The sequence below is a fragment of the Canis lupus genome, chromosome 22 (genome assembly GCF_011100685.1).
Source record: "Canis lupus familiaris isolate Mischka breed German Shepherd chromosome 22, alternate assembly UU_Cfam_GSD_1.0, whole genome shotgun sequence".
NCBI classification, from domain to species: Eukaryota; Metazoa; Chordata; class Mammalia; order Carnivora; family Canidae; genus Canis; species Canis lupus.
This window is the reverse complement of record NC_049243.1, coordinates 58,954,306-58,982,301: the sequence shown is the minus strand read 5'-3', so window position 1 is coordinate 58,982,301 and position 27,996 is coordinate 58,954,306. Positions and strand designations below refer to the sequence as shown.

General features: G+C 56.0%; 2 protein-coding genes across 5 annotated transcripts in view; one reads left to right on the top strand and one right to left on the bottom strand.

Annotated features, from left to right (window-relative positions):
* The window catches only part of RAB20 (RAB20, member RAS oncogene family), a 29,516-nt gene extending 23,337 nt beyond the window's left edge, over nt 1-6,179 (top strand). For both annotated transcript variants that reach the window (XM_038570043.1, XM_038570044.1), the window contains exon 2: nt 5,124-6,179. In XM_038570043.1, the coding sequence (XP_038425971.1) occupies nt 5,124-5,659 (536 nt within the window). In that variant the 3' untranslated portion in view covers nt 5,660-6,179. The remainder of the gene's footprint in view (nt 1-5,123) is intronic.
* A 4,584-nt stretch (nt 6,180-10,763) lies between these two features.
* COL4A2 (collagen type IV alpha 2 chain) overlaps nt 10,764-27,996 on the bottom strand; it is a 170,189-nt gene continuing 152,956 nt past the window's right edge. For 2 of the 3 annotated variants that reach the window (XM_038570040.1, XM_038570039.1), the window contains exons 33-48: nt 27,426-27,548; nt 26,962-27,143; nt 24,929-24,992; nt 24,465-24,539; nt 23,664-23,771; nt 22,903-23,010; nt 22,111-22,182; nt 21,669-21,794; nt 18,752-18,868; nt 17,795-17,956; nt 17,582-17,680; nt 17,108-17,254; nt 16,840-16,956; nt 15,428-15,619; nt 14,055-14,341; nt 11,529-11,786 (exon numbers count right to left, since the gene is read on the bottom strand). In XM_038570040.1, the coding sequence (XP_038425968.1) occupies nt 11,529-11,786; nt 14,055-14,341; nt 15,428-15,619; nt 16,840-16,956; nt 17,108-17,254; nt 17,582-17,680; nt 17,795-17,956; nt 18,752-18,868; nt 21,669-21,794; nt 22,111-22,182; nt 22,903-23,010; nt 23,664-23,771; nt 24,465-24,539; nt 24,929-24,992; nt 26,962-27,143; nt 27,426-27,548 (2,237 nt within the window). Of the gene's footprint in view, nt 11,787-14,054; nt 14,342-15,427; nt 15,620-16,839; nt 16,957-17,107; nt 17,255-17,581; nt 17,681-17,794; nt 17,957-18,751; nt 18,869-21,668; nt 21,795-22,110; nt 22,183-22,902; nt 23,011-23,663; nt 23,772-24,464; nt 24,540-24,928; nt 24,993-26,961; nt 27,144-27,425; nt 27,549-27,996 lie in introns of all 3 variants that reach the window. The other variant, XM_038570041.1, reaches the window with a different exon arrangement.

The following is a 27,996-nucleotide window of genomic DNA, read 5'->3' as shown; positions in this document are numbered from 1 at the left end:
TGAGGGGACATTTCCCAGAGCAACAGGTGGGTGGTTCCTAGTGTGACCGGCAGGCTTCCCTAGAGGCACGGAACCAGCAAGATGTAGAGATATAGATAAACTTATGTAAAATGATATATAAAATATATTTTAATATATAAAAGTCACATAATTATATAAAATATATAATTTTTATTACATGTAAATATAAATATATGAATTTACAAATAAATAAATATATAAGGTATATAAAGAGGGAAGGAGGAAAGGAGGGGGAGGAGGGGGAGGGGTGGGCTCCCCTGACTGCGAGACTCCCAAGTCTGAATTCTGCAGAGCAGGCTGGCAGGCTGGAGCCCCGGGGGAGCCGGTGTTGCAGTCTTGAGCTCCACGTCGGCAGGGCAGCAGGCTGAGAGTTTTTATAACTCAGGCTATGATCTTGAGACAGACTGCCCTTTTCTCCAGGAAATCTCAGGCTCTTCGGGCCTTCAACTGATTGGATAAGGCCCACCCACACCGTGGAAGGTGATCTACTTCCTCAGAGTCATTTGATTGTGGATCTCAAAAAATAACCTTCATGGCAATGTCTATCCTAACACTAGAGCACATTACTGGGGGACAGCCTGGTGGGGTAACCAACACACAGGTGGCGGACTCACCACACGTGGGCAGTGGATCCTCGTAGGCCCTGTCCTTGCCTTTGCAGGGTGCGGACACTGGGAGAGGCAGCTGCACCCAGCGCTGGCCCTGGACAGCCAGTCCTTTCATCACGCCGGGAGGACAGGTGCTTCCTTTCTCTTACTGCATGAGAAGAGCTTTACACGTTTGTCCTTTCTGAACATTCCTGGGAATATTGTTTCCACGGGCTGTTCTCTGACCAGGCTCACCATCAGTTCAGAGGCAGAGAGGTGGGAATGTTCTAGATTTGGCCCGTGACGGTACACTCAAGCCGAAACACATCCAATTCTAGGAAAGAGACCACAGAGGTTGTATTTATAGCACCATGGTGGAACTTGAGAGCGTGGTAAAAGGATTTTATTTCTACAAAATCTCTCAAGGGATGTGTGGTGCAGCTCGGCCTAGACTGGGCTCCTCTGTGCCATTTCTGCTCTGCCCTCACTTCCTCCCCTCCCGTCTCTGGTTCTGTGATCAGAGTTCTTTATCTTCCTCATGTGGTCATGTCAGTGTTTTTGTGAAGTCCTGTCCAGTGGGTGATCCAGGCCTTGCAGGGAGTTTAAAAGCTCCTTTGGTGGCTCAGTTGGTCGAGCATCCAACTTTTGGTTTCTGCTCAGGGCATGACCTCAGAGTCCTGGGATCAAGTCCCACGTTCAGCTTCACACTCAGTGTGGAGTCCGCTGGAGTTTCTCTCTCTCTTCCTCTGCCCCCCCCCCCAAAGTTTCTCCTTTTGTGTTTGTGTCTTATGTTTCCTGGCAGACCATACTGTTCAACTGAATGGAAACCAGTAGTTTTCTGATTCTCACGTTAATAAGTGGCTTTTTATTTCCCACTTGCACCAAGCGAGGTGATGACCTTCAGGCCTGGCCACACAGTCCATTCTCCAGGAAGCTTCTCAAGTGATACTGGCACGCATGCCCCTGTCACATCCTGGTTCTTGTGCTCTAGGGTGGGGGTCTGGGCATTACTGTTATTTTGGAAATAGTGAAACACAACATGCACATGTTTGGAATGTGCTGCCAGCCTTGTGATTTCCGATGGCCACACCATCCGTCTGTTACTGTAAACTGTTCAAGTGGAAATGACACCATGCTTGGGGTAAAGGTCGGTGGTCCTGGGCAGCCCGGGTGGCTCAGCAGTTTAGCAGCGCCTTCGGCCCAGGGCCTGATCCTGGAGACCCGGGACCAAGTCCTACATCGGGCTCCCTGCAAGGAGCCTGCTTCTCCCTCTGCCTGTGTCTCTGCCTCTCTCTGTCTGTGTCTCTCATGAATGAATAAATAAAATCTTTAAAAAATTAAAAAAAAAAAAGGTCGGTGGTCCTCTGGCTGAGGATGGCTGAGAATGAAGGGGGAGGCAAGCCAGCGGTTTATTTCTGGTCGTCTGGCAGCTGCCTGGAGTCGCTGTGGTCTGCTGCCTTGTGTTCCACACCCCCACCCCACACCAGCTGCCGGGTGTTCTCAGTGCCACTGATGCAGCGCGGCAGCTATGAGACGTGCCCCGAAACTGGGGAGAAGGCCATTCTCTGAAAGAAAGACACACGGAGTGGATTGGTCAGTGGCAAGAGTGGCCAATAGGCCCCAGGACACAGTGTGTAGACGTGCTGATGAAAGCCCAGGACATGGGGTCCTGAGAAGGTGTTCATCCTCGGACTGGGGAGGAGTCTGACTCACTGCTTATGTAACAAGCTTACCCGGCTCTGTTACTTGTACTTTCATGGCCTCCCTCTGGTGGAACGGTCCACAATTTGGCCCCTGGGATGGAGTCTCAGAGTTACTTGCCCGAGTCACACTGTGGAGATTTGAACGCAGAGTCTGTGCCCAGAGTCAGGGCTCTCCATTGGTGGTTCGACCACTGACTGCCTGGTGCCCGGGCCAGGGTCCCAGTGCCAGCCTCCATCCCTCCTGTGTCTCTGGGCCCCTTGCTGAGCCTTCTGGTCTAAGGTCCTCCCTCTGTCCAATGTGGGAAGGGGCAGGCCCCCTTTGTGTGTTGCTGGGGAGGCTGTGTGCATGTGTCCACTGTCCTCATGCTGACCCAGCCTCTCCGGGTCACTGGCCCAAGTGCCCCCCCTCCCCCACCCCCACCCCCACCCCCAGGCCCGGCTACCACCATTCCAGTCTTTGTGTCTCCAATGTGGCTATTTTAGATGCCTCAGATAAGTGGCATCCTGCACGATTTGTTCCCCGTGACTGGCTTATTGGCACGTCTGTGTTCCTCGAAGCATTATTCATAGTGGCCAAGGTATGGGAACACCCTAAATGTCCTTTGACAGATGAGTGGATAAAGAAAGTGTGTCACATGCATACAGTGGGAGATTATTCAGTCTTAGAAAGAGGTCCTACAAATGTGAGTATGTGGGCAAAGCTCAGTGAAACGGGTCACTTCTTGATTTGCTTCCTGGACAAGCTAGAATTCCCGGACAATCACACATGCTTCTGATCTGCAGGCCTGCGGACCACCCACGACGGGGGGGGGGGAGCCCAGGTGGCTTCCTGGAGGCGGAGGACCCTGGGTCCCTCCCCTGGACTCCTGCCTCCGGGTCACTAGCAGGCCGCACAGCAGGGACACACCAAGCCCAGCAGCTTGGCTGCGGTCACCTGGCCTCGGTTTGGCACCTGCCAACCCTCAGATGCATTGATTAAACTTGAAACAGCTCGTGATTTTTCTCCTGGGCCTCTGAGGCCCGGTGCGGGTCAGCCTGGTGCCCTGGCACCCCCAGAATTGGACCACAAGGCTGCTGAGATCCTCAGTGCGCCCAGGGAGTGCAGACGACCAGAATTCCCGGGGCTTCGGCTTTGAGTCAGTGTGCGGCGCCTGAGGCTGGGATTCTTCACTTCCTACTTCCTTAGTTACTGGGACTTTTTTCTTGTTGTATCAATATATGTACTTTTTTAGTTTCTGAAAGGCGAATCAGACATTTTTATCTGGACAGGAAGAGTATGTGGGCATGGGCTTGCACACAGTAGCCGGTTGGTCTTCAGTGACCCGTGGGGCCGCCTTGCCAGCGCTCCCCGGGGATGGCTGGAACGCCGCTGCTCCTTCTGCCCCCACTGCCTCAGGAACGCGAGGGGGGAGGCCGGAAGCAAGAGGAAGTGAGTTTCCTCTTGGAAAACCTCATGATGCCCAGATTGCTCGCTTGAGAGACATCGCTTGAGATAGATGAGGGTCCGACAGAAGAGGCCTAGCTCATGGCTGTTGGTGGGGACGCGTGTCTTGCTTTTCTTCACAGCTAATGCTTGCTGTTGCCAGTTCTTAAATTTGTTTTTAGAGACTTCTTGACCATTGCCTCCCAGGGTGGGTCCAGAAACCCACGGGGGAGCGCTGCTGCCTTTCTGCCTGTTGGCACGCATGCAATTGGATGTGAACTTGTAATGAAGTGATTCGTCCCAGGACTGCCCTGCTGGTGGTGTGGAAGGGCAGGATTGCCGTTCTGGGGTGCTGAGCCCCACAGCGCACGCTGCTGGTCAGCAGGTGGCCCTCGGATACTTGCACTCAGGCACTACACGTTCAGCACCTCAGCAGGCGGAGCCCCTGCCAGACCTGGTGCAGGCGGCACCTTCTCAGCTCCCCTTCTCCTCCACATCTTTAGGGAAACACCTGGGGTTTTGTTGGACATGCGGGGCACCCTGGCTTTGGGCCTGGCTCCGTGCAAGGGGGAAGTCAACTGTCAGGGTAGGATCAGGCCATCTTTCTCAGCAAACTGCTCTCCCCAGGGCCGGGCGCGAGGGCCGCCAGCCAGCTCCAAAAAGAGGCAGCACAGCCTGGCTTACATCAGGGCTGTTGCAGAATGATTGGGAGTTGAGGTAGAAATTGCTTGTGTTTCTTTAGTCATTTGGCTGAAAACTGGTTTATTGGCAAAGGACACACATTTTAAATAAATATATGTGTGTAGGTAACATGCATTTGGTCCGTGCTCCTAAGATCCACAGACCAAAGGTTCTTCATTTCTTTTTCATCAGGGATCCCTTTCTACCCAAGTAGTATGAGCCCATGACCCTTTCTCTGAATACTGGATTGGTCGACTTTTTTTTTTAAAAAAGAACTTATTTGAGAGAGAGCAACAGTGAGAGAGATCACTGAGACAGAGGCAGAGGGAGAAGCAGACTCCCTGCTGAGCAGGGAGCCTGACATGGGGTTGGATCCCAGGACCCTGAGATCATGACCTGAGCTGAAGGCAGATGCTTCACCAACGGAGCCCCGCAGGCGCCCCTGAATATTGGGTTTACATGCAGTAAGGGTTTACCTGGAAACCAGGCAGTTACGCAGTCTCCCAGAGCAGATGGGTGCTGCCCGTGGGTCCCGTGGGGTCTGGGCCACTCCTTTGTGCATGCTAGTGTCTCCCTCAGGCCTGGCTCCAGCCACACCTGCACTTGGGGGCCGGTTCCGCTGTCTCTGGGGTTGCCAGGTGGTGTGGTCGGTGGGCGTGTCCTCGGAGGAGAGATAACCTGCATCTTTCTTTCCCTCTTCCCGGCCAGGGCGGGAGCAGTTCCACGGCCTGGGCTCCATGTACTGCCGGGGCGCGGCTGCCGTCATCCTCACCTACGATGTGAACCACCCGCAGAGCCTGGTGGAGCTGGAGGACCGGTTCCTGGGCCTCACAGACACCGCCAACACTGACTGCCTCTTCGCCATTGTGGGGAACAAGGTGGACCTCCTCGAGGACGGGACCGCAGACAGCCAGGAGAAGGAAGGGCTTGGCCCCGGGGTGGCTGGGGGCGGCAGCAGCGGATCGCCCAAAGTGCCCAAGCAGGTGCAGCCAGAGGACGCGGTGGCGTTTTATAAAAAGATCCTGAAGTACAAGATGCTGGACGAGAAGGACGTGCCAGCTGCTGAGCAGATGTGCTTCGAGACCAGTGCAAAAACTGGGTACAACGTGGACCTGCTGTTTGAAACCCTGTTTGACATGGTGGTGCCCGTGATCCTGCGGCAGAGAGCCCAGGGGCCACCACAGACAGTGGACATCACCAGTTATAAGACACCCAGACGGACCAGATCCGGGTGCTGTGCCTGACTCAGAGAGGCCTGAGCCCCAGTGTACACGATTGGCCAGGGAGTGACCGAGTGTGCTGCGCACAGGAGCGTGCGAGTCCAGTGGCTTCTTACAGGGGCTGCACACACAGGAGGTGGTCCGTGTGCAAACCACAGCTGGCTGTTAAGCGGTCCACGGGCGTGGTTCCCACGTGGCTGTGTTGGGAGGCGGGGGCAAGTGAATCACCTGCAGAAAACACTCTTCTGAGCCAAGACTTCCAGGGACCGCTCCTTTTCCTAACATCCTGGCCTCGCCGAAGTGTGCGGCTGGGCTTTCTCGGCACCTGGCCTGTGTGTGGGCCCCTGGCTGCGTACCTGCCCCACTGTTTTCTCAGACATTTTCTTCACTGGGGTTTCTCCCTGGTCCTACCATTTGGTATCTGTGTCTTGATGCGTCACAATGATTCTTGGCGTGTTAATTTATACAACATCCGGAATCACTGCTTTTATACTGGTTGCAGCCATGTGAGCTATGCATATTATTAAAAAGGATTATGAGGAGATTCCGGGTGTGGGGTCTGTGTTGATTTAGACCTTATTTTCACTCCTGGTGGACTCATTGCTGGGGTGCCTGGGAGGTGGCTGTGAGATTAATGTGTTTCTGTCTTTTTTTATTTTTTAAGGTTTACTTATTTATTTTTTTGAGAGCAAGAGAGGAAAAGATAAAGAGAGCACAAGCTGGGGGAGTGATAGGGAGAAGCAGACTCCCTAATGAGCAGGGAGTCCGATGTGAGGCTCGATCCCAGGCCCCTGAGACCATGATCTGAGCCGAAGGCAGATGCTTCACCGACTGAGCCACCCCGGTGCCCACGTACTTCTGTCTTTAAAAGCTATTATTGAATCCTCAGAAATTTCAGAATATTTAGACTGGTCCATTTGTCTGCTTGTCTTTTTCTCTTTCTTTTCTTTTTTTTTTTTTAAAGATTTCTATTTATTCATTTGAGAGAGAGCACACAAGCCAGGGGCAGAGGGGCAGAAGGAGAGGGAGAAGCAGGTTCCCTGCTGAGCAAGGAGCCTGACTCCGGACTCCATCCCAGGACCCTGGGATCATGACCTGAGCCGAAGGCAGATGCTCAACCACTGAGCCCCCCAGGTACCCTGTCTGGTTGTCTTGATGACATGAGCTCCAGTAATAGAAACCTAGGAGGTCTGTCTCTGCTCAGGTCTGTTTGGGGTCACCCGTGTAGTTACTAACTCAGAAACCCCGTTTTGTGGTGGTTGGTGGGTGGGCTGCTTTGTCAGGAGAAGATTATAAGACAAGGAGTCTGTGAGGCAGCAGTTTTTGTTTCTGGGAAATTTAACTTTCATGGGTATCTCAACCAACTTGGGCTGCTGTAACCAAATGCAGGCGGGACAAGCTTTTCTCGCAGCTCTGGAGGTCTGAAGCAGAGGTTCATGTGCTGGCAGATCTGATTTCCGGTCCAGCCCCTTCCTGCCTGCGGATACCACATGGTGGACAGAGTGAGCTCTGGTCTGTCTTTCCTTGGAAGGCACTAATTCCATCATGAGGACCCAGCCCCATGACCTCCCAAGGCCCCACCTCCAAACACTGTCCCACTGGGGGTCTGGGCTCCGACAGAAGGATCTGGGGAGAGTCAAGCGTTCAGTGCATAACGGAGTGCACAGTGAGGCAGAGGCTAGCAAGAAAACGGAGTGTTTTGTGAGTCATTACGTTGTGGAGGTCAGGGGGTCAGTGATTGTGTTGCGTGCCCACCACCTGTTTGTGGGTCCCTCCAGGCTGGCCTCCTCTGCTCCTGTGTGGTGTGTGTTGTCCAGGTGCCAGTGTGAGCCAGCCTACAGGACAAAGCGAGGTGCAGCCTCCTGTCTGTGCCTGGGGCTCTCCTGGGAGGATACCCCGTTCCCGAAGCCCAGCCAGGGGCCTAGACTTGTGAATCCCACAGTGGAGCCCAGTGGAAAGTGAAAATGAATCTGTGAATCATCAAAAGTTTCATTACACCTCTACCAGTGACTGGTCCCTGAAACCTGCCATCACCCAAGGAGGCCTAGGGTTTATCTGCAGCCTGTGCAGAAGAAAGGGTCCTGTGGTTCATGCCTGAAGGCTAGCTGAGTTCCCACGGCCCTTTCTCCCCTGAATGTTCTTTGTTTCTCTTGCCCATGTGCCCTGAGCTCCCCCGGCTTGTGTCCCTGAACGGCCAGATGTTCTGGTGGGGGGTGCCCAGGGATGGCACATGATGGAGACATCAACCACACGGAAGCATTGCACCCTTGATTGTTGCCCTAAAAATAGGCTTCATGCAGGGCTCTGAGCCAAGTGGATCTCAGATGCCAGTCCAGTTTTGAGGTCTGAGCCTTGTTGCAGGTTCCTGCTCTGTGTGGGTGCGGTTTGCACCAAGGGAGCCAGGTCAGCACTTGGGAAGGTCAGGTTGGTTGGGTGGGTGAGCCAGCCGATGGACATGGGATTTCTTTGCTGGATGTGGATTTTAGCTGGTGACCTCGAATGGTCCCTCTTTTCCTTTGTACAAATGTGGCCCTTTGCGGGGGTGGGGAGGCCATGGACAGCCTGCTAACCCACCCGCCAACCTGCTGTGCCTGATCTCAGAGCCACCACTGCAGGTTTTCACCCCTGGCTCCACTGTGTCCTCGCACAGACGGAAGCCTCTTTCTCAACAACATCCCACCGTGCTGGGCAGCAGCGGACGGCAGGGATGCTTTGGGCTGGGAATGTCGTAATCTGTGTGTTGGGATCTCTATTTCCCCCACTTCACAGGCTGCTAGGCTGGTTTTTTTAAAGTACAACTTTGTCTCTCTCTTTTTTTTAAAAGATTTTATTTATTTATTCATGAGAGGCACAGAGAGAGAGAGAGAGAGAGAGAGAGAGAGAGGCAGAGACATAGGCAGAGGGAGAAGCAGGCTCCCTGCAGGGAGCCCGATGTGGACTCAATCCCGGGTCTCCAGGATCACGCCCTGGGCCAAAGGCAGCGCTAAACTGCTGAGCCACTGGGGCTGCCCTTTTTTTTTTTTTTTTTTTTTTTAAGATTTTATTTATTCATGAGAGACACCGAGAGAGGCAGAGACACAGGCAGAGGGAGAAGCAGGCTCCCTGTGGGGAGCCCGATGAGGGACTCGATCCCAGGACCCTAGGATCATGACCTGAGCTGAAGGCAGATGCTCAACCACTGAGCCACCCAGGGGTCCCGACAACTTTGTCATTTCTGAACTTGGTTTAAACAGAGCTGCCGCCGTGCCAGGAAAAGCTCACATGGGTGCCTAGTGGCCCCTCCACTTCTAGCACCGGGTCTCCCTACAGACTCAACTTTGCTTCACCTGCTTTGTTTGGGGTGCTGTTGTGTTCTCCCTTTTAGGGTTGGTTTGTTCACCTGCTGCCCATGACAAGAGGAGCACCCCGCGTGTCCCCCATCTGGTGGTTTGCACTGGAAAGTCCTGGAAGCCTAGAGGCAGTGCCTGGAGGCTGACCACCTGGGTGGGTTGGCCTGAAGGGCCATCGTCATCCTCAGGGGGGCGGTGGCGAGTGGGGGCGCACTTCCCACCCTTCTCTCGGCCTTGCCCTCTGGCGGCCTCATTGGTGCATTCACACCTCTGTGTGGGGCAGGAGTCCTGTGTCTTGGGGTGGAAGGGAGGTGCAGGGAGACCCCCACAGAGAGTCCCCATAATCTGGATGCAAGAATCCCCTTCTCCTAAGTGTAGCATTAGGGGTAAGTTGGCTCCAGGAAGAGCATGGGTCCCCCTCCCCCCCACCCTGCTCCCACCACGGAGAGGCTGGACTCTGGTCCCTGTGTTCTGGTGGCCTTTGGGAATAGCTGCAATCAGGGCGAGTTCATGCCATCACACAACCCACACCTTTGGAGCTGGCCTCCACCCCAGCTGCCCTTTGCTCTTGAACTTGAGCTATGGAAGGGAGGCAAGGCTCCCGTGAATTGGCCTGTGTTCTGCAACCCCACCCCACCCCTCGCAAGAGTCCGTCTGCAGATGGGGAGGGTATCAGAGGCCACTGGGGAGTATGTCCCGCTAAGGAGGATGTGGGTCCCCATGGCCTTGTCCTTCATGGCATCACACCTAAGCCAAGTCAAGCTGCAATCTTCAGGACTGGGACACATTCAAGGCTGCCCCTTGATCGTGGGAAGTAGAGTCCAGAATAAATAGCTGCCTCCATGAGTTTCGGTGGGCGGGTGGTTGGCGCTGTGCTGGGCATCTTTCAAGCCCTGGCCCCACAGCCTTGCCTCCCACGGGGGTGCTGTGGCTGTTGCTATGGAAACCATCTGCGTACAGGTGTAACCCACGGCACCTTACATCAGCTTTGCTGCCTCTCCACTACCTGCACCCGGGATGCTGCTTGGCCACCGCACGCCTAGGAGCACAAGGGAAGTGATGGTAGCAGGCAACCCCTGACCACCAGGGCAAGAGCTGGTGGAGGGAGCAGTCCCTGTTCTGCCCTTGGCTGCACACGCAGAGTGTGGCCTCCCTCCGTGGGTTTCCACAGCACAGAGCCCCCAGCTGCCCGGGTGGTCACCCCCTTAGGAAAGCGTCCTCCTTCCTGGGCTCACTCTGCGGGACCCCCTCCGCTCTCTGATTGGGACTCACATCCCCAAATAACCGTCCTGTGAGAGTCCTGTCCTGGTCAGCTTCTGGGGGAATGCAAGTCAAAGTGGTTGCTGGGACCTTTCCAATGACATTATTAGGCAAATACTTATTTAGTTACATGAGAACTGTTCTTAGAAAAGGTTAACGTGAGATTGAATAGTAAAGGGTAAAGATAAATTGAGCTGGGCTCCCCGAGATCAGCCAGGTTCCAGAGAAACTCAAGCCAGAAACGTGTTTCTCAGAAATACGGAGATCTGATCTGGGCTGTGAGGTCAGAACTGACTGACTCTGAGGCATGTGGGCGAAGGGCCCGGCCTCCCAGCTCCCAGGGGCGGGCGCTGGGGTGTCTTCTGTGAACAAACGCGGCTCCCCGAGAGGCGGATGGCAGCGCCCGTAGACCTGGGCTCATGCGCGGAGGGGGGCGGGGGGCGAGCTCTGCCAGGGCTGGTGCGTGGCCCCAGAGGCAGCCCCTGGGGTTCGTGCCAACAAACGGCGCTCTACAGACATGAATGAAGACAGCCCATAACTTAGGGTATAAAAAGCTCAAAACCAACTTTTATTCTGTGGTCATTACAGAGGTTAGATAAGGCATAGGCGTATGAGACACCGAGAACGGAGGGCGGATCCCCGGGCCACCTGGGGCCGGGGACCCTACAAGGTGGCCGCCAGAGGCGTGGCTGACAACAGAAGCTGAAAAGGTCTCTGCTTCTACACTTTTGGCCAAACCCGATGGTCTGCAAGGACACGGGGGAAAGAGAGCTCGTGTGGGATGATCAAAAGCTTTTAAAATAAAAGGCACGCACGCCTGGCTTTCCTGAGGGGATGAAAATTCTTGATCAGTGGTCTCAGGGAGAGAACAGAGCTGCCAGCACAGAAGCCGGGAGACCCGCCCATGGGGACTGCCACGTGAGTCCAGCACCCTGGGCTGCGTGGCTTCTGTTATCCACACCGCCCCATTAAGCTCAGGAATGCAGGGTCTGCGGCGCTCGAAGCACAGTGACTGTTCGGGTACAGATTAGGAGGTTAGCTACGTCTAGTGCACGATAGTCTAGTATGGCTGTAGGGTGCTGGGGCGTCGCAGTTCCCTGCAGACGGACAGGGCCAGCGCCTGTGGAGGACCAGGGGCTATTTGGTATAAGTGCTGGCGCTGAGTTCCTTTGGTAGCCTTTCCATTTGGTGTTGAAAGAGAGAAGTGAGATCCGTCTTGGGGGCGTCCTCTGAGGTAATAAGTTAAGAGTAAGCACCAAAGTGGCCCCCCGGCTGAGTGTGGACCTAGAGGGAAGCGCATCCCCTCACAGGTTCTTCATGCACACCTGGCAGCGGCTGATGTGCGTCCGGATGAGCCCCGCCTTGAGGGTGTCGGCGGAGGGCGAGCCCTGGAAGCTCTGCTCGGGGATGGTGGTGAGCCAAAAGCTGTACTTGTTGGCGTAGTAGTGGCAAGTGCCACGGCCTCCATTGCACTCGATGAAGGGCGTGGCACGGAAGTCCTCCAGACAGCTGCCCGGCGACACCAGCGACTGGCCACCACCTTCATCGCCGGCTGCTGTGTGCTGCGCAGAGAGGGAGACAGGGCAGGGCTGTGAGCGCACCCTCCAGGGACAGCCCGGGGCCAGCGGCTCGGATGCGCTTTTCCCCTAACTGGACATCTGACCCAGAGCATCTATCCTTGCCAACACACGATGCCTGCAACACGCTCTTTAACGCTTGGGGCTTGGCTAACTGAAGCAGGGCAGGCCCGCAGAGGGCAGCCTTGGGCACGGGCATGCTGCAGGTGCGGGTCCAGGGACCTGCGCCGACGTCTGTGATGTGTGGTTCAGCGACAACCAGAACAACAGCAGAAGCAGGGGATCCCCGGTGGGTGTGGCTGACTTCATCTGGGGAAAAATACTGTCTCCCGCCCGAATGACCCACTCAAAGAATGAATTTGCCTGGCAGGAGAGACACCAAAACGTGAACCTTTTTTAAAGGACAAATAAAGTCGACGTGTGGGTCAGCATGTGAGGTTTGGTAAGGTAAAGGTCAGGGCCAGAGAAGGTGGCCCCTCCAGCCCCTCCCCTCCTGCGCTTATGAAGAGGGGGTGGGGTGGTCTAGAATGTCTTTACTTGCTGGTTTGTCTATAGCCCACATGTAACTTGTGTGTCAACTACTGTTTCCATCAGAGGGCTGCTAATCAAGCAACTAGTCACTTGAGATGGTCCTGTGGCTACTCCCAGGGCGTGGGCCTGTGTCAGTCTCATTTATGTTGTAGCTCCTGTTAGGGCCCCGGGAGGCCCTGGGTCCCAGATCTCAGGCAGAAACGTGCCGTTTGGCTTGGAGGAGCAGGCTGTGGTTGTGCCACGGGAGTGGGCTCAGCTACGGTGTGTGCGAAGAACGAGGCAGGGAAGCCAGGTTAGCCTCTCTACACAAAACCACAGGCACAGACACCAGCTTTGAAGTCTTCTGCTCACACAGAACACAGGAGCCTCCCCAGCCCAGAGCCACCACACTCGGTTTGGTGTAAGCAGGTGCCTCGGGACCCGCTTGGTGTAAAGGTGCCGAGGCCACGCTGGGAGTGGACAAGCAGGAGAGAGCTGTCGGGTGGGGGTCAGCGCCCTGTGGGAAGCACCTCATAGTCTGAATCACAAAGGAAAAACTAAACCAAAGGCCTTAGCCTTAGAGCTGCCACCAGAGAGGCTTCGCGAGAAATGACAGAGGTGAGGGATGATGGTTTTCTTGCTGCCGACAGGGATGGACGAGAGGGGTCGTCATGTGCAGACCAGACACTCGCCAGTCCTGGGGTTTGGGCCAGCCTCCTAGACAGGCCGACGGGGCACATGGAGGGGCAGGGCCTTGCTCGCTGGCTCAGTGTCCAAGCCAGTAGGCGTTTCTGTGGCTCTGAGACCCGGCGTGGGTGCAGCCCGGTGGCCCTAAGCCCTGGCTCCCCACATCACCCTGCCTTTGGCAGACGCCCAGTGCCCAGCAGCTGGAGAGCACCCTGCGTACTTGTCCACGGACACAGAGGGAGATGTACTACTCACAAGAGAAGGACTGCCTCCCTCACTTTGGGACATAGTCAAATCACTCCCTTTGCAAAGGAGCAGCTCAGTTTTATTTTTGAATTTCCAGTGGAAGTTACGAGAGAAGAGGGACCACAGAAGCACCCTGATGGCCACGTGCAACCATGTGTCTGTCCTCAGAAGTCACCTTACAGGGTCAGCTTCCTGAGAAGTACACAGTGTGCCTGCCTTGGCACAGAACTTAGGATTCTGTTGCCTCAAATGATTGCAGCACTAATACCTCTAAAAATATTAAGGTACGCTACTTACTTATCTCTTCCTATAATTTATATGTTATGTTATTTATATACTACATGAAATATTTAATATGTTGGGCATCTAGTCAACGTTGGAGTTATGACAGTTATAATAATTATAAATGCAGCAGAAGACCCATCATCTCTGCTGGACTTTCCTTTCTCCCTACAGTGACGGAGGAAGCAGGAAAACTTTAGGGTTGCTGTTTGGCAACCAAGTTTATCCCAATTACCCACTGCACAAAGGTCTGGTGGCAAATTAATGGGCCTCTTCTGGGTGGGGTCACCCCATGCCTAACATGGCTCAGTTAGCAAAGTGCAGGCAAAAGTGCAGGCTGTATTCCAGCTCTCATCCCCTGGGCCAGATGCCCTCGTGTAGTGCACAACCCGAACAACTGCCCTGTGTGATTATTCTCACAAAGGCAGCTAGCTGTTCATGCTTCCCCAGGCAGGGTGTGGTTGGGGAGAGGAACTAGATTTTTCCTCAGTTCTATGCTCAGAGAGAAAGAGGGCAAGTACCACGTACCATGAGGAAGGAATATCCAATCCAGAGACTCCGCCATCCAGCTGGGCAGTGGGGGATGGAGACATCTTGACTGTGGACTGCAATGGCGACGGCTGGGGCCTCGCACACGGAACAGCGGCTAATGTAGGGCTTGATGTCATCCTCGGCCACCGGCATCATGGGCAGCGGGGCAGTGGTGGACAGCCAGTAGGACTTGTCGTTGCGGCTGGCATAGTAGCACACATCACCAGGGTTGCAGTACAAGAAGGGCATGGTGCTGAACCGAGCCAGGCAGGAGCCCGCCAGCCCTGTGGAAAAGGGCCACCACTGAGCATGCCGGGAAGATTTCCCGGAGGCCCGGCGAAGCCCCGGCGAAGCCCCGAGGCCCCATGTCAGGGGGCCGTCCAGCAGCTGTCTGCTGGGGCTCAGACCTGCACGGGGGACCGAGCCAGGCTTTCCAGTTCCATGTTTCAGAGGACAGCACTGGGGTATTTCAGCCCTGCCCTTCTAGAAGTTCCCACATAGCCCTTTCCACGAGGCTGGGTCAGCAGGGGGAGTGGGGTCTTCATGAATTTGCACCCTGTCTGGGGCCAGTGTCAGGGGCTCTGCAAGCACCAGCCCCAAGATCCCTGATGGGATCCCAGAGAGGGCCTGGCCTACCACATCCTGAGAGGCTCTCCCAGAAGGAGCGCCGGCTGTGCCCACCCCCAGATGACTCCACTGCTCCTGGCACAAAGGTCGATTTTATCTCGTGGCAGGTCCAGAGCCGGAGTCCAGAGCCCAGGGCCTCTGTGCAGGGCCCCTGCAGGAAGCCCGCCCAGCCCCAGGGCTTGCCCCCACGCCCGTTCCCACCGCTGCAGGGTTGGTCCCGTCCTTGTTGGCCTTTGCCCGGCGTTCGTTCCTGTTAGACTGATTTTGGAAGTCGACCGCATTGATGGGATCGTGCACAAACAATCAGGGTTCGGCCTGACGGATTCCCCACCACGGACGTCACGACGAAGGCACCCACCCTGCACACCCCTGCTTTCAGTGTGTCCTTGCTACATTTCTTCTGTGTATTTAAAGCCATTGCAGTGCCTCCCGGCACCCAGGCTTCCTTCAGTGTCTATGTGTATATGTCTGCATGCGCTTTCCCGGGGCGTCTGCGTGGCGCCCAGGCCCTCCCGGCCCCAGCCCGCATTCGGAGGGAGCGGGGCCGCCACCCAAGGGGCCTCCTGAGCTTGTGGAGGCCGCTGCCAGGTGAGAAGGCAGTCTCTGGGGTCCTGACCCCAGGTTGAGAGCTTTCACAGGCCGCTTTAATCTATTCTGAAGCACCAGGATGTGGACAGGCCCGGGGCCCTCAGTCAGCAGCAGCCCGGGAGCTGAGCTGGCCTGGCTCCGCAGGTCCTACCTACCCAGGTCCTGGTTGTGGGCTTTCTCCTGGCCTTCGAAGTACAGCAGGCTGTATCCACTCCAGAGCTTGTTCATGCCCACGGGGCACATGGGTTCCTGATCCGTCTGACTGTGCTTCACCAGGAGGTAGCCGATGCTGACGCTGCGGCCGGGCATGCCCGGCAGCCCGGGGGTCCCTGGGCGGCCCGGCTCCCCTAGAACCCGAGAGAAAGTGGTCACCTTGCAGCTGCTGCTGCGTGGACCTCAGCCCACAGCGTGGGGCTGACATCGCTCAGCTCTTGCCGCCCCTGCCTGCTTTCTCCCCGAAGCCCGGCCCTCGCGGGCTCTGCACCTGGCAGACCAACAGCCTCCTGGGCAGGACCTGATCTTCCTGACACTCAGAGTTGGGAAAGCCCAGAGGACTGCAGTCCAGCGCCCACCCAACACATGGGCCTCCTCTGCTAGATCTCTCGGGGACAGGGAGCTCATCGCACACATGGGCCATTTCTGGGACAGAAACCTGCCTCCCATGACGCCTGCCCAGGGGTGATTCTGCCCCCAGAGCACAGCAGGATGTCCAGTCTACTTCCAGCAACATGACCCATCAAACATTGGGAATCCACTGTCCTGGTTGATCCCGCCTCTCCCTACGCCTTTCCTCCCAGGACACTTTCACTTGTCATCACTTCCTCATGGGATGTCCCCTCCACACTGTTGTCTGGGTCTCCCAGCCTGGATGACTCCCCTCTGTGTGTCCATGACTGTGCATCCCCCAGGTAACCCCTAACCTCCAGACCATGGGTCAGTCTGTTGGGAGGACAGCAGATTGCTCATCCCCGTGACCGGGACACTGTGCAGCCCTTTAACTTGTCACATGGCTGCTCCCCTCCTGCTCCTCGTGTGCTCAGGGGGATTAAAACAAATCTGTTTCTCTTTGCATAAATTGCTAGTATTTCCTGCCTATCCTGTTCATTCTGCACATGTCCAAGTGATTTCAAGAAATCAGTAATACGAGACTTTACAATGGCTCCTGCTAACGTAATTTTTTTTTTTTTTTTTTTTTCAGCTCATCGTCTGAGACCATCAAGCTTTTTACAAATCCTCTTTCTCAAAGTCTGTTAATTGCTTCCTTCTCTGAGGTACCTGCAGATGTGTCAGAGGAAGGAAGGGAGCCAGCCGGCCTGGGGACACTGTGCCAGGTGTGTGCAGGTGCTCTCGCAGGGCACAGATGCTCTGGCCGCGCACAGGTGCTCTAGTCAGGTGCAGGTGTTAGAGGCACACCCAGCCCCAAGGCTGGAGGGAGGGCAGCCTTTCATCTTTGCTCACCTTGGTGTGTGTGCTTCCCTCCCCAAGGACCACAATCCATCTGTCAGTCCCTCAGCGGACCCAGAAGAGCCACCTTGCCTTCTGTCCCCATTTGCCATTCATCACTCACCTTCCTGGCCCACTGGCCCCTGGTGTCCCATAGGCCCCTGGTCTCCTCGGAATCCGGGAACAGCAGACACACCACCTCTGCCCTGGGGCCCTGCCTTCCCTGGAGCCCCACGGAAACCTGCAGAGCCGAGAAATGAGCGAGCCGAGCGTGACTAGCATTGTCATTGACTAGTGACAATGCTCAGTGTCACTGCTGCTCAACAAAGCGTTTTCAGCAAGAAAACCACAGTGAAAAGAAAGCAAACAGGAGAAGGAGGCTTTGCTCCTACCTGGATCCCCCGGCGGGCCCTGCGGTCCCATCTCTCCCTGCATCCCCGGAGGGCCTCTCCTTCCCTGTGGACCTACTGGCCCTGGCTGGATGGTAATCTTCTGGGGGATTCCTGCGATCCCGGGGGATCCCACAGAGCCAGGGGCACCTGGAAAGGGAAAAGAAAGCCCAGTTGAAAAGAAGAATCCCTCGGTTTTCTTGCTCTGACCTGTGTTCAATTTTTCTATCTGCTGATACCCATCGTGAGCTTCCCAGACCTGTCTTGCTCTCGAGACAAGATGGATAATGACTTACTGGAGACATTGTTCAGCCCTTTTGACAGTTAGTGTCATTCAGCATGTCCCAGTGCGGGTGCTGGCAGGTCTCCATGAGAAACGGCACCCAGAGAGGGGCCCCCAGGCCTGGAGGCGCAGGGACCGTCCAAGGCTGGCAGCCTGCCTGACGTGGTTCTGCAGGTGTGCGAGCAGCCACTTACCTGGGAGTCCTCGGTCTCCCTTGGGTCCCTTGGGGCCTCGGTCGCCCACACTCCCGGTGGCTCCTGTGTTGCCCATGAATCCGGGCTCACCTCTGGGCCCTTCAAGACAAGCAGGATGTGGAGGCCTCGCCTGTCTGGGTGAGGGGGCTCCAGCCATCTCTGACTGGAGCTGCCAGCCTCCCCGACAAGAGGAGCCCTCCGGGGCACCATTACCTTTTTCTCCGGGGAGACCGAACACGCCAGGCCGGCCCTGGGGCCCAGGGTCCCCGCCCCATCCTTTAGTCCCGGGGGTTCCTGGAGCTCCTGGGTTCCCCTCATCTCCTTTGCTTCCAGGAAGAGCAGCAGGCCCAGGTGGTCCCGGGGGCCCACGATAACCTGTCGATGTGCATCACAAGGATGATGTTACCCGGGAGGAAGGGGCGGGCAGGGCCACACGGTGCCAGGATGTGCTCAGGGGGCCAAACAAAAGTCGCCTGTTTGGGGGGAGTCTTTGGCAGGTCTAATGCTGGACGGCTTTTTTCATGTTGTGGCAAAATATACCTAAGCTAAAACTTACCATTTTAACCATTAAATTTTTTTTTTTTTAGATTTTATTTACTTGAGAGAAAGAGAGAGAGAGAGAGAGAGAGAGAGCGCTCATGCACTTGCACAAGCAGGGGGAGCAGCAGGCAGAGGGAGAAGCAGTCTCCCCGCCCCGCTGAGCAGTGTGCCTGACGCGACATGGGGCTCAGTCGGGGCTCGGTCAGGATCACGACCCCAGCTGAAGGCAGGTGCTTAACCAACTGAACCACCCAGGTGCCTCTTGTTTTAACCATTTCTAAGTGTGTGGTTTCAGGGGTGCTAAGTCCAACCATAGTGTTGAGTGGCTGTCACCACCGTGCACCTCAGAGCTTTCTTGTCTTCCCACACTGCAGCTCTGTCTGCATTGGTCATGACTGCACTGCCTCCCCAGTCCCTGGACCCCTTTTCTCCCTTGTCTGTGGATTTGAGCTCTCTCAGGACCTTGTACCAGGGACATCACACAGTGCTCATCCTTTCATGTGTGGCTTATGTTACTTTGCAGTGTCCTTGAGGTGGAAACTAAAGTCTGTTTCACCCCCAAAGGAACCTCGTCACTGCCAGCTCCTGCCCCCAGAGATTCCAGTGCACAGTAATGTGAATCCTACTTACCTTCCAGGCCAAATATCCCTGGCGCCCCTTTGTCACCAGGTAACCCAGACATGTTGGAAGGGGGGGTGATGCCTGGGAAGCCTTGAAGTCCTGGACTCCCAATTGGGCCTCGTCCCCCTTAGGATGGAAACAGAAGAAGTCAGGTTTAGGATCAGCATCCAACTTTTTGATCTATGGTTTCCTTTCTATGCCGCTTCCAGTCCAGGAGCAGAGCCACCAAGGAGAGGCAGCGATGGGAGATGCCTGAGGCCAGGGAACGTCCGGGGGTGCCATGCACCTGGCTCAGGCCATGTGGCTACGGTACTTGTGGACGGCACCTGGCCCCCAGAGGTTGGCTCTGTTGCTTGTGAGCACTTGTGTTGGGACAGGAGGTTCTTGTCTTGGCAGGACAAGCACACTGATGCTTTCAATACTCCTTGCAGCTGCCCTTCGGTGGCTTGGGTCCCAGCTCTATGGTGGGTCCTCCCTGCTCATAGAGCCTGTACTTGCCAATTCGCCTACCCACTATGATCTGCTGGTGACCCTAAATCAATACTAGCAGCACGCTGGACGGGCAGAGGGGGCGGATTCCTGGAGTCCCCACTGATGGCCCCGTTTCAGCTCAGGGTGTCAACAGGGGTCCTTTCTGTGTCTGTTTAGTGCCTCCCCCCCACCTTTCTTTTTTTTAACATTTCTGTGCTTTTTATTGGCGAGTTCACTGTTTATATTGCCCCCTGCACACCATGCTGAGGTGCTGTCTGGCATCCCCGAACTCAGAGGCGCAGTGGCATACTGTCAGAGAAAATGTGTTAGATAGGCTTCCGTCAGGCAAGATACAGAGCCGATGAGTTCCACGTTAATGTACCAACAAGAGATACTAAATATGGTGTCTTTAGACAGAAACACAAAAAAAGCCAATTTACAATTGATCGATTGATGAGAATGTGACCAGGGGCTCACCGGAACTGCTAGACACGTTGGCTCAGTATCTGAGAACTTGGTGTGCGTGGGAGGCGACAGGACTGGCCCGGGTCCGAGTCAAAGGCTGGCTCCTCGGGCAGTGCCCACACACAGACCCTGGAGGGCATTCCCTACCTGCTCCCCCCTGCGCTTCAGCCAACATGACGTGCTAGGTGGGCGAGCTGAATGTCGGGGGCAGGGGCTGGTTTCTGTCCCGACTGCCAGACTAGTGGTTGTTCTCTGGAGTATGGAGGCCTGAGGTCAGTACAAGGACACTGCCCACAGCCAGGATACCCTAGCGTCCTGGGACAGCGGTCTCTGCTCCAGGGGAAGGAGTGAGTGGGCAGCACGGGGCACACATGGGTGACCTAAGACTAAGAGTCACCTCCTGTGCCCCCCCTGCAGCCTCCTGACTGACCTGGGCTCCTCGGCAACCCCAGGGGATCCTCATACCTGTCATGGTGTGTGCTTCTGAGTGTATGAAGAACACACCAAGAGAAACATTTAGAAAGGTGTGGTCTTTGCCCTGCTACTTACAGGCAACAAGCAGGTGGATTCACCAGGCCTGTGGGGATTGGCCAGCTGCCGTCTCTAGTTTGATCGGAAATGACACCAACTGAGCTGCATCTAGCTATTGTCACAAAGTAACTCAAACAGATTGTGAGTGTCGGTGGCAAAAACTCCTGGGTTACAGGATCCAGATTGGCCACATTCCCCTGACAATGCAAGGGACCAACCGCATGGTTGAGACACTGACTCAGGTTCAGTGTGCTGGAAATCAGGATCCAAACAAGCCCATTCTCTCTGTGGCCCCCACAGATCTTCCTCAGTACTGAAATAAACCCCCTGACTACTAAGGTCTGATGAGGGCTGTTCAGCACCACTCATGGGCAATGAGTGGGGACATGCTGGTGGACTGACCCTAGATCCTCACCCCTGAGTGGGGACATGCTGGTGGACTGACCCTAGATCCTCACCCCTGAGTGGGGATGGCCCTGACTGGGGCTGTGTGAACACCTTGTAGCCACTCAGGGCTCACAGTGAGCTCATTCTGCTCATTCTCCTGCCTCAGATCAATGACATGGGGCTCCAATACCAGGGAATTCTGGAGTTTCCAGCTATCTGAAAGGGGAAAGAGAAGGTGACAGACCTTGGAGAATCAGATGATGTGGTCTGTGAGCCTTGGGACACCCACTGCCCCCATGGGGGATCAAGTCACTGGCCTCCTTGGGTACTGGCTTCTTTGTGGGGTCCCTGGGCTCTAGCTTAGGAGGGTATTTTGACCTGAGCACTTGCACCCAGGCCCCAGTGCACGGAAGCCCAATGTGTGACAGGCCTGTGCCCACGTGCCGTGGCACAGCCAGCCTCTGGTGCATGGCTGCCATTGTGGGCGCAGTGACCGGATGAGTTGGGCATGGTGGGGGCAGGATCATCAGAAAGCAGACCCTGGTGCTGTACACTCAGTGAAACTACAATGCTTTCCACATACTCCACTCCTATATGTTGATTATAGTTTTATGTGGAAATGTTTCCCATCTTGGTTTAGGCTTGAGCATGTGTGCTGGTGGGTGGGGTGGGCTGGGGGTGTGGGTCTCCTCAGTAGGTGAGACCACCTTTCCCTGGTTTGCTCCTACCACATCCCAGGCCTGCCCCGGGACTCAGCTCAGTGACTGTAGGGTTTGTATGGACTCGTCATCCAATACTAAGTGCTTGTTATTGGTAACAGCCATGCCAGGTGCTGCGGGGGCATAGTGGAGATGGACAGTGGTCCCTAGGGCCTGGGAGCTTTCCTGACCACAGGAGAGGTGGTCAGTAACAACCCCGATGGGTCATAACAGAGTATGATGGTGGGGGGCTGGCTGAGAAGTTTTGCAGAGCAACCAGTGCTGCCAGGATCCACTACATGCTCATCTCTCGGACTCATGGACATCCCGGGTCTCGTTGTGCAGTGCTGCCACTGGGCAGTGCATAGCCTCACCTGGATCTCCTCGCTCCCCTTTCTGTCCTGGGGCCCCGATGGGTCCTGGGCGGATGTTGGCCTCTCCGGGGTCGCCCCTGTCCCCAGCAGGACCGGGGAAGCCAGGGTCTCCGTGGATGTCCGCACCTGTGGCAGGGGCCGCACAGCAGGGATATTAGCATCCTCACCCACGCCAGGCTGGTCTTCAGAAGCAGAAAGACGGCCACACTGTGCAGTGGGACTCGGAAACAGAGCCGGAACTCAGCTGTGGAGATTTCGGCTAGCCATGTGGCTTCAGTGTCCCAGATCGCATCTTGGCCGAACCCTCCTCGGTCTGCAGAACCACTGGGTTGGGGGCACCCAGTCCATGTGGCCTTGGGGATGACCACACAACTCCGGGATGCCCCCAGCACCCCCTCCCCCATTGGTGGGTGTGGCCGCATGGCTGGGGCGTGCCAGGTACCTGGGGATCCAGGAAGGCCTTTGGTGCCTGGCAAACCGTGTAATCCGCTGATGCCTCGGATGCCGGGAAAGCCTGTGTGGATTTCACTCATGGTTATTCCGTGCATTGGAGAGCAAAGCGGCTTTTAAACCAGTTTGACCTGTTCTTGTTTGCTATTATACGGCCACCCGTCCACTTTACTCAAGAGCCTGGCAAACAGGGAGCACTTCTGACTTATAAACGAATCCTGTCTGCATCATCCAGGAGAAGCAGCTCACAACAGACCGTTCTCATGGAACCGTGTTGAAGGCTCCTTAGAGCTGTGGGGGAGCTGGCAGTGGTGTCTTTCCTCCTGATGCCGAAGTCACTACGAACAGGTGCTTTGTAAGAACTGTGCTCTGCAACGACGCTGTGGCGGTCACTACTCTAGTCCCTCCAGATTCCCCAGGACAAACATTTCTAAAGTAGCACCCGGGAGGCAGGCAGCGACTCTCCCTCCGATGTGGCAGTGAGTGTGGGCTGGGATGGGCCCCCTTAGTTCTGAGCAGGACAGCTTCCAGGTGCCTGTCCCCTGACCAGGGCCCATCCAGGCCAGGCAGGGTAAACCCCCGGCCCCAGCTCCACCAGCCCTGGCTCAGTGGCAGCCGGGAGCCCCGGACAGAACGGGGACGCTGGCCTCCGTCCCTCTGGCCCCTCTCACTGCCTGTGCGCCGACCAGAGAGGACAGCCAGGCTGACCGCCTCTCCTCCACCGGCCCATCTGGCTCTGAGCAAATCTGTGCACTTGTGTCTACAGAGGGAGAGATGCTCTTACCTGGGGAGCCTGGAATCCCTGGCCAGCCGTAGTCTCCTTTGTTGCCAGGCACACCTGCCCGGCCCGGATCTCCCTGCGGCCCCTGCAGCCCTGTCAGTCCTGGGAAGCCTGGGGGTGGGGGGGACAAATGCCTCCATGAGTGGGACTGGAACCCTGAGGCCTGGCCACCTGCAGTTCGGGTCCTGCCTGGAGGAGGAGGAACTTCGTGGGAAAGGACCAGCTGGGAATGTGCCCCACTTTCAGGCTCAGCCTTGCCAGAGACAGCAGCTGGTGTTCTACCATTCGGGTGCTGTCATCCAGGCAGGGGTGCAGAGAGAGCCTGGAGACCTGGAGGATTGGTGTCAGGGTTCCCAGGTCCCACACAAAGCATAGCAAAGGCAGCAACAAGAAAAAAGTTAGAAACCAGTCCCCTGTTGGCTTTCCCTCTTGACTCCGGATCCCCAAACATGTTTCTGCATATTCAGATGCAAGGAAGGGGCCCTGCGACCAGGACTCGGTCTGCATTTATAAGAAGATGGACCCAGGGCCACATAAGCACATGCGTCTGCCCCCTGTGCGTCTCCCCAAGGCCGGTGGCCTTGGTCCTAAGACAGAGCTGGGTCATGGGCAACGTGCAAGAGCCAGCCTCATGCGGTGGAGTGTGGTCATGGCTCAAGGATATGGGCACACCAGCTGCCCCTGTGCTGGGGGCCTGGAGGTTTGGGGGCTCAGCTGTGCGGGGGAAGGTGCATGTGGGGCTACGTGACAGCACGAGATCATACCTGTTTGCCCTTTAGGTCCGGGAGGGCCTTGGACGCCTGGCACGCCTGTTATCCCAGGGAAGCCAACTTCACCCTCCGTTCCCTTTTCCCCGAAGAATCCCTTTAGACCTGTAAGCACAGAGTCCCTGCTAGGAGCAGAGCAGACATGGAGCCCAGGGGGCTCAGGGAGACGCAGTTGAGGGTCTTGTCATTCCACATCGGTGCTTCTGCTGTGAACGGGCTGCGGATCTCAGCATGTTCCTTCTCTAACATTTTCCCTAATTCAGTAGCCCCATGTCCTGGCATCCATGCCCTTGTGCATGGGTGGGGCTGACCCGGGCGACCCCCAGGGCACTGTGGAAATGCTGGTGTGTCACTCCACGGCGTGGCCATAAAATGCATCATGGCTTTCCCTTTGTCACCTCTGGAAAAAGCCAGCTGCCATGCCGTCGGGACACCCAGCAGTGCTGCCAGAGGCAAGGGGCTGACCCTCCCGCCCCATACCAGCCTGCGATGGTGTGGCCTCAGAGTCAGAACTGCCCTGCACCCGAATTCCCCACCCTTACATGCTAGGACATGGTCCCTGCTTGGGGACATCCCAAGCCGCTGTTTCAGACAGACAGAGCTTTCCTGACTTTGTCTTCAGGTTCAATTTAACAAGAAATTCCAGAGTTCTGTTTGCCCACAGGCTTGAAGATCTCAAACCATTCCCTGAAACGTGACTCAGTGATACAGGTTGTGATATATCTGGCAAGTTGGTGCCTGAGGGAGACGCACGCAGGGCTCAGGGCTGAGGCGATGAGGCCAGAGTGACTGACATACCTGGTGCTCCAGCGATGCCCCGCTCACCCTTCAGGCCTGGGCTTCCTGGCAGGTTTATGATGTCTCCACTGTCACCTGCAGTAGGCAGAAAAGACGGCTGACACCTATTGGTAGGTGGTCAGTTTGCAACTTTGCTGTGTTACACTCTTTTTTTCTTTTAATAATTAATTATTAGAGAGAAGGAGAGCATGAGTGGGAGGAGGTACAGAGGGAGAGGGAGAAGCAGACTCCTCGCTGAGCCGGGATCCCCACATAGGACTCGATCCCCAGACCCTGAGATCATGACCTGAGCCCAAGGCAGATGCCTAATCAACTGAGACACTCAGGTGCCCCTGTTCTGTTACATTCCTAATAAAAATAATTTGCTTTGAAATTCCTAACAGCATCTCAGTGTCTGACCACCACACCTGCTGGAATGCTCTGGATTGTGGATGCCCTACAGTCATGATCCAAGCAATACTCACCAAAGTCCCCTGTGGGGCCCACCTCGCCGTAAAGGCCTGCTCTCCCTGGAGCTCCCTTGTCACCCTAGAGAAGGTCAGACACGAAAACATCTCAGATGAGCAGGACAGGCTCAACAGAAGGCTGTTCCCAAGATATGTTTATCATTCTAAAGGGTTTAACATGCCTGGCTCTTGGGCTAAAATCAACACTCAAAGTTTATCTCATCAATTTGTAGTCAACCCCTCAGGTTTTTCCACATAACAGCAGATGGTTTGCTTCCTCATTCTTACTGGACGGGGAAGCTTTACTGAAGCTGAGAACACACCTGGTGGATGTCGCCATCATGACAGTGGTGGTGACACTCACGGCTGACCCATCCCACCTTGCCCCATTCAAAAGCTTCATTTAAACTTCACAACGACCCTATGACATAGATATTTTGTCATGTCCTGTTTGACAGATGAGGAAGTTGAGGCACATAGAGGCCGAGTGATTTGCCCATGTAACCGGCAGAATTGGGATCTGAGTTGGACCCCTGATTCCCCAGCTCGCTGTGATGTTGCACGGCCATGCCCTCTATCTGTGGACGGTTGGACTTCCTGAATCGAGGCTGGTCACTGATGATGACGCTGGGATGGTGTCTGGGTGGCTCTGTGACCACGGAGAGCACGGTTTTCCTCATCCTCTGAGGGAGGGTGGTGTGCTGGTCTACATGGCAGTACTGGGGGGCCTTCCACAAAGTGACCTCTCCCAGCACAGCGCAGCTCTGTTTTGTGGGGAGCGGGGAGGCTGTACCATGAGCTTCACTCGTGTACTAGCCACATAAAGACACACAACAACTTCAGCATTGCAGAAAGTTCTCTCCTGGTTCCTAATCTTGCCCAAGACAGCCACTCTCTGACTGACCCCATCACTGGCTCTTGTTGGTTCCTGATCTTTACAGTTGGGGTTGCCTCACTCGTACTTAGTTTCTGCATCATTTTTTTTTTTCATCAGGAAGTACGTGAGAGTCACTGTTGTCCTTCTCAGTAATTCTCTCTCCGGCCACGTAGCCCACAGCCGGAATGTGCCCGTCTCCACACTCCTCCTGGTGGTGGGCATTTGGGCTCTCCCAGTGTTTGGCTATGACAGACAAAGCTACTGGGAGCACTGCCATTGTGTCTTTTCGTCCTATTTTAAGTCATCCGACAAGCTGCACACAAGATCGCATTGGCTACACCAGGAGGCAGTGATGGGAGCGACAGGAGGAAGACACTGAGGGCTGTGGAGGGCATCGTCAAGGTGGGCCAGATGGACGCCTCCCAGGCTGCTATTAATGGTCCACCACGGGGTGGCCAGACTTTCCGACCGGCCCAAAGTGTGCTGACCCCAGCGTGAATCCCAGAAATGCATCCGTCACACGCTGAGGACGGTGAGCATATAATGTCTTTAAACAAAAGAGGATAAAAAGACTTCCACGAAACACAGTCGATGGAGAGCCGCCCTGTGCCGCGTTCTGTGCACCATGTCCAGCACACTCTGTGAAACCACGGGATTTAGCGGAGGGGAGACCACTGGTGTGGAGGGACGGGCATCCCCTCAGGGGTCAGGGCACATCCCCCTCACCATGACAACATAGTGCCCTGCACGCAGCAGGTGCTCAGAGCAGGTATGCCGAGTGAAGGAGTGAACGGCAGGCTGGATGTCGTCGTCCTTGCTGTGATCCAGTAATGGGTCCTCAGTCCTGATGTCACACACACTCAAGTCCAGCATTTGGAGGGCCAGACGTTGGAGTTTAGCCTTCCAGAAGCCCCCATGGAAAAGTACAGACACCAGGCTTCATCCAACAGGAGGGCAGCAGTGGCGTGGGAGGCACTTGTATCACCGCTGCTGGTGGCGTGAGTACAGCGTCTCCTTACCCTGACGCGGGGGCCCAGGACAGCCCCAGGCCCCAATTCTGAAGCTGGCCCTTGACCACTTGCAGCACAGCGAATGCTGGAGCACAGCACCCTGGGCAGAAGCAGGGGGAGAGGCGCAATCGCAAGAAGATGTGGAATGAGAGATGCGCACTCACCCTACTTCCTGTGAACCCAGGAAACCCGATGATTCCGGGGGGGCCGGGCACGCCAGGAAATCCTGGTAAACCGGGCACGCCGGGAATGCCGATGTCTCCTTTGATGCCTTTGATGTGGCCCGGCTTCCCCGGCAGCCCAGGCACTCCGGACAGCCCGGGGATCCCCGGCATCCCGGGAAGACCTGCAGGAGGAGCCCAGGTGTGGATCAGCACTGGTTGTGGTGGGAGCACCTTCCCCCTCTGGAGGACACAGCACCACCCTCCCCCAGTGTCTGGCTCTGCAGGTAAATCTTAAAAAAGGAAAGTGAGGCTTCCCAGCCACCGAGAACCAGGGGTCCCCTTGTCGAGATGTCTGGGTCAAAGGAGCTGGGGCATGGCGAGGCCTGTCCTGGGCAGAGGGCCATCTGGCACCCAAGCTGCTGTGTCCGGCTCAGGGGGCTGGGCGGGGAGGGGGAGATGCTCACCTTTCAGGCCCAGGTACCCTTTCAGCCCCATGGGCCCTTCGTCTCCTTTCTCTCCTTTGATGTCTTTCATTCCTGGCTGGATGATGGGAGGAGGTCCTGGGGGCCCAGGGTCCCCGCGGCTGCCTGCGGGGGAACAGGATGCGTCTGTCCCCTAGCCTCTGGGCCCAGCGGAGCAGCCTGGAGGAGGCCCCTTAGCCACGGCTGTCCAGGCCAGCAAGTCCCAAGGGGCTCTGAGCCCTGGGGTGGCCCGTCCTCCCCTCCCCACAGCCCCGACGGGGCCCAAGTGAGGGGGCAAGGTTCTCTGAGAGAGGCTGAGGCCAATGGCTAATGCCTGTCCTCTCCCACGGGCCCTTCTCCTCGTGAGCCAAGTGAGGAACTGTGCCCCCAACCACTATGGAACTCTAGGACATCTTCATAACCCCAGAAAGGAGCCCCATGCCCACCAGCAGTCACCCCAACTGTTCCCTACTGCCACCCCAGGAGGCCACGAATCCATGTCCTGTCTCTCTCGATTTGCCTATTCTGGATCTTTCATGTAAAGGGAAGCAGACAACATGTGGCAAAATGCTCT